Genomic DNA, 13,402 nt, shown 5'->3' with positions numbered 1-13,402 from the left:
TACTCTCCCTTCCCTACTTTTTCATCGTAACATAGTTGAACACTGAAATCAAAGGTAATCTTCAATGTAATATAGAAAATATCAAAAGCAAAATGCAAACACTTGTTACAACAATGTGAAATTTGCAACCATATTTAAAATTATTGACTATTAGTTAAAATTTAACTGGGTTTATGGCTTTATTAGTCTTTATACAATACAATGCTGCCTTTAAAAAACAAAACAAAACAAAACCAGACGAAACAAAATCAAACATCCTTGGAGTAATTTTGATTTGATTTGCAGCAGGTGTTGTTTGGCTGTACTATTTCCCATGTAGGTATCTAAATAGCAATTTTATGGGTTACACTTAAGCCTCAGGTTTGGACATTTGGACTGTTATTGCTGATATGATATAGTTATGCATGAACTTACACTGATGTTTTACATTATTAGCAATGTTACTTAACACATAGATTACAATTGTATTGTAAATGATTGCTATGGAGGGACATGTGGGTAGGGGATAGTTTGAGCTATGATTTTGTCTTTTTCTTTTCCATCCTGATGAGCAAAACATGTCCTCTGAAGAGCAAAATACCCTTTGCACTCCCAGAACAATATGGGAACTGAGAAGAACTGTGAGGCACAAGTTTCTCCTAGGCACTGCCAGTTGCAAGGTAACTGACAGCTGTGTAGGACAATAAAACTGGGTATAGAAGCTCAAACTAGCTCTTAGATTTTTTGCAGCAGTTATTCTAGCATTTAAACAACAGCCTTACTGATTGGTTTAACTGAATTCAGTATCTGATACTATTCTAGCACTATGCAGTAATAGAATTATAATCCCTACATCATTTAAAATCTCATTTTATGTTCACAGAGAAATGCCAAAGAACATAGTGAACCAAATAATAAAACATGTAACTTGTCTATATAGGGACCTGGAACAAAATCCAAGATTTTTATAGTACAAATCAGAGATGCATGTGTTAGTGACACTCCATTGTTTAGCAAACAGATAAATACCTCAAAACAGGAAAGGAGGAGATACAAAAACAATGACTGTTTTGTATCCTTTGTCTTATGCTATGTTTGAAGGGTGTTGGTAATGGTACTTTTATTGTTGTAAATCAGCTCCCCCCACCTTTTCAACACCAGTTGAAATCCTTAAGCTATTGAAGTCAATGTAAATTTTGCCGTTGACTTCAATTAGGCTGGAACTTCAAGTCTTCCTAAGTTTGTGTTATAAATATAACACTCTAACTTTTCTCTTTTGTAAATAATGTCTTTTTTGCCCCATGCCTTTCTCTTTTCCATCACTACATAGCTGCTTAATAGGGCATACTGCATGCAGAATATCTAGCTGTGCTCATGATGCTTTCAGTGGCTGAAAAAGACTGGCTTCCTTTTAAAGAAAATGTTAATGCTATGCTTTGGCTGGCTGCCAGTGACTGTACAAGCTTGATATGAACTTCCCTTTACACTTCCTGAGACTAGCTGGGTCACCTCTGCTGTGTTCCCAAGCTCTGCCAACTCGGGAAGCTGCAATCTCAACAAAGACACTCTCAAAATAAGGTCTCTGAACCAATTTGGAGATGTTTGCCATTCATAGGCAATAGCTCCTTATTTTGAGAAGTCTACCAGCATGCCTTGCTGCTCAGGCTCAAGCATCATAGCAACTGCATAATGAAGGAAGACAGAAAATATGACTCATTAGAACAGTAAAGAAGTGGCACATAAACTGAATGATGGTATGCACTGGGAAGCTACCACAGTATTGTATGTGTTACAAGAACTTGAATATAGGAAATTGCAGATATGACACATGAAAACTGTGTTTATTGGTCTAAGACTTCACTCCACAGCTGTCTTAACTTTCCTAATAACTATACCACTCTGCTGTTCAGCAGTTTAAATGATTCAACATTAATTTAACTTCTATTGTTGATGCATTACATAGTCTTTAATAATGTGAACACCAGGGAACCTGGTTTTCTCTGATAACCCCCTCCCGCACCCCCAATTTTTGGATTTAAAAAAGTAACCCAAAATCCACATTTTCCTGTGGTTACAATGAAACACCTCTTATATATAGATACATATATAGTGGTGTTTCACTTTGATCATGGGAAAATGTGGATTTTGGATTACTTCTTTTAATCTGAAAATTATTATTAAAAACTATTTTTCTTGGACATTAGGATTGTGTACTACAGTGGGGGTCAACGTTTTTAAGACATGTCACAAATTAGCTCCACACCTTCCTGAGTGCCACTCCAGTTCTCCACACCTTCCGCAGCCTGATCAGCTGCTCTGCTTTTTGTTCCTTCCCCCAAGCCCCGTGCCTGCTTGGCTGCTATTAGTCCTGCCCACTTTGCTGTTCTGCTTTCTGCTTCCTGCCTGATCAGCCACTGTATTGTCTATCCTCTTCCTGAAGTCTATAAAATCATGAAACTTATGGAAAATGAATATAAAATTATTATTCACTATGTCTCTTTTCATACAAGAAGAGACCCAATGAAATGATCAGGTGGCAGGTTTAAAACAAACAAAAAGAAGTATTTTTTTTAATACAATATATAATCAACTCATGATTGCCACAGGATATTGGGAAGGCCAGTATTGTAACTGCGTTCAAAAAAGGATTATACAGATTGAAATAGGTCCATTAGGGTCTATTAAACCCAACTGTTAGGGATATATACCAAACTCAGGATTGACAACTGCTGGTAGTTGGAAGGAGACAGAAAACTGAGTCACTCTGCACCTGCACTATTTCTTATATTCTTCCTCTAAAGCATCTGAACAGTCAGAGACAGGATACTGGGCTAGATAGACCCTTGGTCTGACCCACTGTGGAACTTCTTATGTTGTGAAAAGACTACAAGAAAATTAAAATTCAGTGGATGCCAAGTATTAAATAAGACATGGAGCCTCACACTGATTGATGCTGATAAAAAGTATTGAATAGACATATTCAGTGAATGCTCTCTACCTGTTCACTAAGTGAGGCATGGATCCAATGACAAAAACAGTATTTGATCACGTAATTAAGCACTGTGCATGCTAGATAAACACGAAGCCAAGTTTAAGTTGCACAAGTAACCTCGATTATATTAGGATCTTAATTTTTGAGTATTGGACTTCACAACTTTGACTTGAATGCAGCATTTTGTGTGGCAAAATACACAGGATGTGCAAAATGGCTTAATTTATTATTTCCAAAACATCCTTCTTTTTGTATATTATATTAACATCAGTTTCTTGTCATTCAATATATATAGTACCATAGTTCTTCCCCTACATTACTTCCTTCTCAGAAAAACAAGCTATAGAAACTTCATGTGCTGAATTAGTCTACTACAATAGTTGTGCTAATGTAATTTATATTAATAGTCAAAAAAATAAAAAAAAAAGAAAACCCTCGCTTGCTCTGAGAAGCATTATATCCATGCTGCTTTCTTTTCTTTTTCATATAAAGTTGGGGAAGACCTGAACTCCAGGAACACTGGCTAAGTCAGGAGACTGTTATCTCTGGACAGTAGGGTATCAATTACAGTATGTTCCTTTAGATTCCCAACACTGTAATACACCCAGAGTTGATAGTATAACATGGGGTAGGCAAGTCCTAGGCACCAACTTAAAGGTCCATGATTATGGCAACATAACAGCGAGTCTGAGACCATGTGAGAGAAAGCGCTTAGGAATTTCAGTTAAGTGCACAGTCTGAGAACTATATAGAAAATAAAAGATTCATAGTTGTTATCCATCAGGTATTTTCTATGGTATTATTGCAGAAAACGATCCAGGCATCCCTTTGGTTTACATTGTTGGTTTGTTTCATTATTATTTCTGCCTACGTAGTCATTTTCAGTTGCTACCCAGCTGCGAAGCTAGGCACACTGAGGAGCTAAATTCAATGGTTACTGAATGGTCTCATCAGCATATGTCTCTAGGCAAATCTATTGCCTATAACAACTGGATGTTATCTCTACACAGAATGCAGGCTGTGATTCAGCTAAACACTTAAGAACATGCTTATCTTTAACATGTTTAAGTGCTCTGCTAAGTATAGATGGTCTTACAATCTTAATGTTAAGTATGTATGATACATACTTAGATGCACTGAAGCATCAGTGTAAGATTCAATGTTTTCCTGTTTCAATAATCATGTCTACAGTAACCTATTTTTTATAACCATTCAACTGTCAACGTTTCATCGATGATAGTAATGGTGAAAGCGCTACTGTAGACCTGATAGTATTTCAACTGCTGTGTTCTCAGGCTAGGTCTTAACTTGGCAATCAGCCTATATTACTGGTTTTGCTATTAATATCAATTTTCTTCCATTCCCTCCCCTCCCCCGCCCGACAAGGTGATTAGCAAAATTCACAGATTTGTTAGAATTTGATGGACAATGCCAAAAGCACTTCTGCTATGGCCTTGAACTTGGGCTGTCAACTTTCCACCTTAGCACCTGCGCTACCTCAGTCCCCATTAATACCATGAGTAAATGGGAAGTTTTAAGAAAAATGTCTAGTACAGTTGCAGCTAATGTGTTTCAGCAGCAAAGCTCCTTGCTTAAAGTCTGCTTCCAGATATGCAGCTAGAAGTGTTGTTACCTCTTGGTAACAGCAAGCTAAAATCAATTAAAACTGAATGATGAAGTGTAAATATAGGGTTCTCAACACATTCCTGATTATTAAACTTATTAAACAATGGCAGCCAGGCAACTGTTCCAATAATGCAGAGTTCACTAAGCTGTCACATAGCAGTCCTCTGCTTCCCAATCATGTCTGCTGTATGGGATCTTGTTTGCATGATGAGTGATAAGGTAACAGAAAGCAATGGGCAATAATGTATCTAGCTGTGTTTAGTGTAAAAGAGGAGAAGAAGAGAAACCACATTCCTCCTTATATAACTCTTGCTTTTGTGTGTGTGTGTATGTGTGTGTACACACACACACACACACACACACACACACACACAGAAAAAAATCAAGAGTTCTATAAGAAGGAGGAATATGATATATAAATATAAACTTTGATAGTTCTGATAAGCATAATACTAAGATAGAAGTGTCAAACTTATTCCAGGTCCCAGGCTGGATCCAGACCGCAAGGACCCCTCTCAGGCCTGGGACTGGGCCACACTGTACATCAGGGGAGGAGTGGGGGAGACTTTGGTTGAAGGGAGCCATGTTTGGGCAGTAAGGACCCACGGGCATGCCACGGTGCAGAGCTCTGGCCAGACAACAGCATGGAGCCAAAGGCATACAACTGCACAGAGCCACATTCGTGCAGCAATGAGGAGCTGGAGGCAAGGGGCATGCAGCAGTGGGACATGGACAAGGCTATGGGTGGCAGTTACCTGGGTCTATGTTGCCACCTGAATATGGTTCCATGCAGCTGTACACCCCAGCTTTCTGCCACCACCTAGCCAGAGTTTTGTGCTACTGCATGCCCCTGGCACTGCCAACTGGCCAGTGTTCTGCACTGCCACCCAAACCTGGCTCCATGTGGCTGCCTGGTGGTGTGGAGCCCTGGCCTATTTACAGTGCCAGAGGTATGCAGCAGTGTGGTGCCAAGGGTGTGCACTTCTGGTAGCCCACCGCTGGATGCAATGGTATATGGGCTGTATATTTGACACCCATGCTGTAATACAACCCCATACTTATAAGAAATTTGCATGTAAAGTATATTACTTTGCTGCTTCTGATTCCTGTATTTAACAAAGATTATTGCTGTAATTATTACTGCAATTAGAAAGTCACATGAGCTGCAATTTGTCCTGTTTGGATTAGTTGTTTTGCTTTAACCTTAAGCACTTCAAGAAATGTTAGAATTTGATTTTATTAGGTGTAAACAGAAGTTCTTTATGTCAGTTTTTACATCCCATGGTGTTCAGACTTCAAATTTTCTTTAACCAAGAATTCCCAAATTCTTTAATAAGTTTTATTAAACATTAAGTTCATGTCTTTAAAATAGAGAAAAGAAAATAATTAGTTTGGTTTAGAATACCATTTTTGTTTCTAATGTCTCTCTCTAAACCTGCACTATAATGTTCAGAAATTGACAAAATGCCAATGAATCATTTGTACTACACAAAAAGAAAGCTTTTTTAAAATTGAAACCAGATGATGATTTGATGATTATTAAAGAAGAAGAGACACACTCTGGAAAGTTATTACAGAAGGAAAATGGCTAATTATTGGGCTTAAAGTTTAGGGACTTTAATAATATAGTACCTGCGCAATCCAGGCCATGTAACAAGGGAGCACTGATGACACGCTGGGAGAGTCATGCTGATTTTCTGAAAGCCGATTTCCATCAAAACTGCAACCTTCCAGTTGCAGGCCACTGATCTGTCATGGAAATATATAACATTTTTAAATATATATTAAAGCCTTAAATGTTAATAATTATTATAATGTGTCTTAATCAAAGCATGGAGGGTTCTCAGTATTATGACTGCAGCTCCAAATAACAGAAAACTAATTAATTATAACGTTATGTGTGAAAATAGGAAGCACGATTTAAAACACAAGGTCTAGTTCATTCTTCAGAATGAACTTCCTTGTTTTGGATTCACATTCTTTGAAAATATGAGAGAAAAATACCTGTAAAATGTCATCATTTATGAAACTGCAGGTGCCCTGGCATGAAATTAATGGAAATATAGTGGCAACAACCAAGTAAACATTTATTAACAATGTCAAGAAGGACAAAACCATCTCTGAACAGGCGTGACTTCTTGCTTGGAAGTTTGATATCAGCTTTCAAAGACTGGAATAAGCTACTGCATGTTTTCTACAGGAAGAAATATAATATATAGAAGATTATAGAGGAGAAGAAGCAAAAGAAACATTATCAGTGTAAAATAGCATTTAGGCTAAAGTGGTATCAGGGAAAAAACACAGGAAATAGTCTATATTCCACTCTATTTCTAACAATTTAAAAGCACAGTTTTAATAAAGGGGAGTCAAATCAGCCCTTGTAACCTTTGAAATATGGATTTGTTTCCCTTGTAACCTTTGAAGTATGGAAGTTAAGCTGTGTGAATTAATGACAACAGTAAGTAAACTATCCTAAAATATTTCCTGCACAATTCTATGCTCTTGGACTCTAAAACTCCACTGTGAGCGTTGTACTTTACCTGCTATAAATCATCCCTACAGATTGTACAGATAAAAGGGGTAGGGGTGAAGCTCTCTATGTCAATGACAGCTACACGTCCCTGCAAGTTGACATTGGCACCTAGGGAGGGTGACGTGGGGAACGTGCCACAAGGGACACAATGTTAGGAGTCTACTACAGACCTCCTAACCCGGGACAAAAGCTAGAGTAGGAATTCGCCAAGGAATTGGCTGAGGCTGCACTCTCTCAGCGCATAGTTGTCATGGGAGACTTCAACTACCCGGACATCTCATGGGAAGAGCACTCAGCCAAATCTGAATGGTTGCAAAGTTTCTTCACATGTGTGGATGAGCTCTACCTGACTCAAGTCTATGGACCAACAAGAGGTAAAGCATTGCTGGGCCTGGTACTGGTCAAAGGAGATGATCTAGTCAGCGACCTAAGAATCGAAGAAAAGCTGGGTGATACTGACTACTAGCTAATCACTTTTACTATCCATTGCAAAACTGGCAAGTCACTCAGCAATGCAGAAGTCCTCAACTTTAGGAAAGCTGATTTTGATTAGCTCAGGAGGCTTGTTGTTGAGGCCCTAAGGGGCCTTGACTCGTCAAGGAGAGGAATCCAAGAGGAGTGGCTGCTCCTCAAGGGAGTGATCCTGACAGCACAAGGGATGTCCATCCCATTTTGGAGGAAGGGTAGCAAAAGGGCACAGCAACCGTCTTGGCTCAGCAGGGAACTTGTGGACCTCCTACACCTAAAAAGAGAGGCTTATAAAGGATGGAAGACTGGAATCACCACCAAGGAGGAGTATTCTGGACTGGTCTGTACCTGTAGGTTGTGAACCAGGAAAGCCAAGGCTGCAATTGAACTCCATCTGGCTACACGTATCAAGGACAGTAAAAAGTCTTTTTCAGATATGTGGGGAGTCAGAAGAAAAGCAAGGGTAACATTGGACCCCTGCTAAACTAAATGGGACAACTGATAACTGACACCCAGGAAAAAGCTACCCTACTTAATGGGTACTTCACGTTGGTTTTTCATCAGCTCAAAGGGACTTCCGTGCCTAGCATGATGTGGAACAGCCAGGGTGAAGGCAAATTTATACCCAGCATTGGTGTAGACCTTATAAAGGAACACCTGGTGAGGCTGGACACCTTCAAGTCAACTGGTCCCAATAGATTACACCCCAAAATACATAAGGAGCTGGCCGGTGTCAGAGCCCAAACTTTGGCAAAAACATTCAAAAACTTGTGGCACTCAGGTGAAGTACCTGAAGATTGGAAGAAGGCCAATGTGGTGCCCATCTTTAAGAAAGGGAGGAAAGTAGATCCAGGGAACTACAGGCCAATCAGCCTGATCTCAATCCCCAGTAAGATTCTGGAAAAAATTAACAAAGAGACCATTCTTGATAAGCTGGTTGATGGCAACATCTTGAGGGACAGCCAGCACAGGTTTGTTGCGGGTAGGTCTTACCTGACCAATTTCATCTTCTTCTATGACCAAGTGACACATCACCTGGATAAGGGAGAATTGATTGACATCATATATCTGGACTCTAAAAAAGCCTTTGATCTGGTATCCCATGATCTCCTCATGGAAAAATTGGCCAACTGTGGCCTCAGCTACATCATAGTCTGATGGCTGGGGAATTGGCTCCGAGGTCAGACCCGGAGAGTAGTAGTTGACAGAAGTTAATCATTATGGTGCTCAGTGACCAGTGGTTTCCCTCAAGGCTCCATCCTTGGACCATTTCTTTTTAACGTCTTTATCAACGCTGTGGACACTGGTGTCAGAAGCGGACTGGCCAAGTTCGCTGATGACACTAAACTTTGGGGTAGAGTGTCCACACCTGAGGACAGGCTGCTGATCCAGGCTGACTTGGATAGGCTTAGAAAGTGGGCAGATATAAACCTGATGATGTTCAACACCAAAAAATGCAATCCACCTCAGGAAAGAAAAGTCTGCAGCATGCTCATAGGCTCAGCAGTGCTACGTTCGCTAGCACCACAGCTGAAAGAGACTTGGGGCTCATGACTGACCACAAGATGAACATGAGCCACCAATGCAAAGTTGTAACTGGTAAAGTGAATAAAACTCTGGTTTACATCCATAGATGCTTCTCAGGTAAATCTCAGGATGTCATCCTCCTGCTGTACTCAGCCTTGGTGAGGCTGCAGCTGGAGTACTGCATCCAATTATGGGCTCCACAATTCAAGAAGGATGTGGAGAAGCTTGAGAGAGTCCAGAGGAGAGCCATGTGCATGATCAGAGGGCTAAAACATAGGCTCATGAAGAGAGGCTGAGAGCCATGGGACTCTTCAGCCTGGAAAAGTGAAGGCTCAGGGGTGACCTGGTGGCAGCCTATAAGTACATCAGGGGTGTGCATCAGGATCTGGGGAAAAGGCTGTTTACCAGAGTGCATCAAGGGATGACAAGGACCAATGGTCACAGACTTCTTCAAGACCATTTTAGGCTGGACATAAGGAAAAACTTCTTTACTGTCTGAGCCCCCAAGGCCTGGAATAGACTCCCTCCAGAGGTGGTACAAGCACCTATTCTGGACTCTTTTAAGAAACGTTTGGATGCTTATCTTGCTGGCATCCTTTGACCGTAGCTGACTTCCTGCCCCTGGGGCAGAGGGCTGGACTTGATGATTTTTTGAGGTCCCTTCCATCACTAATGTCTAGTGTCTAAAATGTCTATAAAACTGGAAAAAATAAAATGGACTAAATGACAGATGAAAAACCCATTCGGTCAAAATAGAGGCCATGTCCACAAGAGTGTGGATGTTTGTTTCCCTGGGGACAAGAAGCAGCAGCACATTTTGTGATGTTTGTTTCCCCAGCAGTCTTACCTGGAGTCCTGGGGGCCTCCTGGGGCTGCAGCAGTGGCGATCTTGCTGCTCAGAACCTGGCTGGCAGCCGGTAGAGTGTGGCACTGGCTGGCCAGGCACCGGTTTTGGCTGGTGCAGGTTGTCCCCACGTGTGCTGCCCCACTTTTTTTTTGCATGGGTTTTGTTCATCTCTCAGGATCTAACCTCATCTCACCCTTTCCCCCCACCCTCATGCTGCTACTTTGCAGCACAGAGAATACCTGAATGTGTGGTACGTGGCCACCATGTACGGGAGGTTTAGAGTGGTGGATAGCAACCCCTGGTGTTGGGGTAGTAAATGGGCAGCCTCCTGCCTGCGTAACATCATAATTTTTGTTACACTCCGTCACACTCTGGCCCCCGTCACACTCTGCATTAAAATTTCAACATCTACATTTCTGCAGACAAATATTCCATCCGCACAGAACTGTACCAACAACAACTGCAGAACAAATTTGGGCCTGTTCCCCAAAATAATTAATGTGCAGGAAGAAATATTCAGTTTCTGGTGTCATCTCTGTTGGCACTAGGTTTACGACCCAGATACCTTGGCAGACCCAAACCCTCAGACCAATCATAACCTCTCCATTTAATAACAGGCAAATTATATTGATACACAGTGATAACAGATAAGAATAATGAAAACATTGCTATATCTACCAGTCTCAGGGTTCACAGAGTCAAGGTACATCTGGCCAGTATGCAAGCTTCACTCTGAGGTTCTCTCTTGAATGTCAGATGTCAGGAGCCTGGAGGTCAAAGTCTGAGGCCCACATGCCCCCAGTGGAGTGGGTGAGATGGGCTGGTGGTGTGCCCTCTATCCATGGTGGCCTCGGGTTCCCCTCTCAGGGACCCTTTACTGCTCTGAAATCCCTCCTTTTGTATTCTTTCTCCTCTGATGACTCTTCATCTTTGGGCATTGTTGATTGGTTTCCCTGTGGTCATCATATTATCCACATTCTGTCCTGTCAGCATATTCCTTTGTTTCACAAACCTATCACGTGCACACATCCTAATTTGGTTATTTCTGGTTATTTGGCCTGTTCCCCCAAAACCAGAAATCCCAAGGAATTGCAGTTGGGCACTGTGACCTAGCCAATGTGGCAGAGTCCTTTATCTCTGTTATGGAACAGCGTGGTACATGTCTTTGGTTTCCCAGCCTGAGTGTCTGCTTGCTGCTTGCCTATGTAAGACACAGCAGGCCTTGAAGAAGACTTTTGCCACAAACAGGCTTTTAGAAATAAATTAACCCTTGCCATCACCCTGGACCATTGTTCTATACAATATCTACTTTACTTACAAGCCAATTCCCAAAAGCAAACCTCTAAATACCATTTTTTAGCCATCATCTCAACCAAAGCATTAGCATTTTATTCCCTACAAGGTGCTATGAGACTGAAAAAATACCAACAAAACCTCACTGATTTCCCCCTCCCATCCAACTTAAAACAATTAGGGACTTTTTCCTTTCTACACTTACTTTCTAGCCTTTCACCAGGTTAAAATACTTCAGAAAGAGCTTTATTTTTTATTACATACTAACACTGATATGGGCTTTCCAACCCATGACTGGTGCTGTGCTATGGAGTATAGAGATATCAGAGTTTTGCATTGTTTGTTTGTACAAGCAAAAAGACAGAGATCTCCTCTTTCAGAAAAAAATATATCAACTGATGTTACTCTGATATTCACTCTTAGGATCTCCAGTATCTGGTCATCATTGTCATTGGTATCCATTGGTCTTGGGAGATCACAGAGATTGCGCCTTTGGTTATTGGGTACCACCACAGCTTCTTGAGTGGGTGAGGTGTCTGCTGCATGACAAGCAGACCATTCAGCCTAGTTGGATATATAAGCTTGGTTGAGCTTGCGCTGGCATGCTGAGTACCATCTTGTCTTTCCACCTCTGATGCCTCTTCTCATCATTGACCCTCTCCATCTCAAAGTGATCTAGGCCCTGCTTCATGGCGGCTTTCCACTTGCAGCTGTCTAAAACGATTTATTCCTAGTGGGGGCCATCAATGCACAGCTCACAAAGGTTTTCCTTGAAGAGATCAACAAAACGGACTTTGGGCTGTCCAAGTTGATGTGCCAGTGTCCAGCTCACCATAGAGTATATCTTTGGGAATTCAGGCACTGCTTATATGATTCACATGTCCTAACCAAAGGCATCTCTGTCCAGGAGCATGAATACACAAGATATCTTGGTCTGTTTCAGGACAGCAAAGTTGGAGATTTTGTTATGCTATATTATGCCTGGCATATGGCAGAGACATCAAAGATGGAAACTGTTCAGTTTTCTTTCTTCCTTGGCATAAGGAGTACACATTTTACTGTTGTGCAATAGAGAGCACTGTAGATGGACATCTTTGTCAACAGAGTGAGCACTCTGTTTTTCCAAACTCTCTTTTGAAGTTTCCAAAGCAAGCATTAATTTGGGCTTCCAAGCCAAGATTCTGCGAGACCATGGAATCCAAGTAAGTGAATTTTTCAATCACTTCCAGGCTTTCACCATTTATTCTTACTTTAGAAAAGTGGTCAACTCGTTGATCCATGAGTAAAGTTTTCTTTAGGCTAATGGTCAGACAAAAATTTTCACAAGCACAGGAAAAGCGATGCATGAGACTTTGCAGTCCTCCTTCTGAATGACTAACAATTGCTGCATCATTAGCAAAGAGCATTTCACAGACAAGAACATCTCTGTGTTTTTCTACAAAGTCTGGTTATAATTAATATAATTGGAGTTCTGATCTTGTCACAACCCTGGTGGAGCTTCTCCTTTTAAGTACTGTCCCTGCTGTATTTAGGTTTCACACTTAAGCTAGGGATAGACATTCAAAAAGCCCAAGGTGGAATCAATAAGTTACACGGTTTTCTGTAAGCAGCATAGTTTAGATCAGTAGTGAACAGAACACACATTTGTTCTTTGGTGGAGCAGGAGGAAGGAGGCAGGGGTAGCAAAGATTATACTGGGTTCTGCTATTTTTAAATCAGTCTACATGTGGCAAACTTCTGTTCTGTTATTGGTATAGACCAGTTTTATGTGCTGAAAGTCTGTTTTGTTACAGGCATAGACTGGTTTCGAATAACTTGCAGCAATAAAAGTGTAATGTCTGTACCTGGCCTCAGACTTCCCTTGTTCTGAATAGGTTTTTGTATTGGTCCTCTGCTTGGCATCTCTGGCACATCTCCCAAGCACAGGCTCTTCTGGCATTCAGGACTGATACAGACTATTTCAGTAGCTTTAAAAAATCCCTTTCTGCAAGTTCACCATGTTGGCTATCTACATTACCGTTCAGGGACATGTTAATAGAAGCAAACAAGCTTAGGTTCTATAAAAGTTTCCAAAACCTATCACTTAATTTTCGTTAGAGCACATAAATAAATAAATTAATTAATTAACCCCCCCCCC

The 13,402-nt window shown here is 41.0% G+C and overlaps 1 protein-coding gene across 1 annotated transcript in view; it reads right to left on the bottom strand.

The window, feature by feature from the left end:
* Positions 1–13,402, bottom strand: part of DYNC2H1 (dynein cytoplasmic 2 heavy chain 1) — a 601,360-nt gene that overhangs the window by 7,027 nt on the left and 580,931 nt on the right. Inside the window, exon 88 of the mRNA XM_019524237.1 lies at positions 6,230–6,346. Within this exon, the coding sequence (XP_019379782.1) occupies positions 6,230–6,346 (117 nt within the window). The remainder of the gene's footprint in view (positions 1–6,229; positions 6,347–13,402) is intronic.

Source organism: Gavialis gangeticus, unplaced genomic scaffold (assembly GCF_001723915.1).
Source record: "Gavialis gangeticus isolate Ggan-Ray unplaced genomic scaffold, GavGan_comp1, whole genome shotgun sequence".
In the NCBI taxonomy this organism is placed as follows: domain Eukaryota; kingdom Metazoa; phylum Chordata; order Crocodylia; family Gavialidae; genus Gavialis; species Gavialis gangeticus.
Note: the sequence above shows the minus strand (reverse complement) of the source record. Positions and strands in the feature narration are given on the sequence as shown.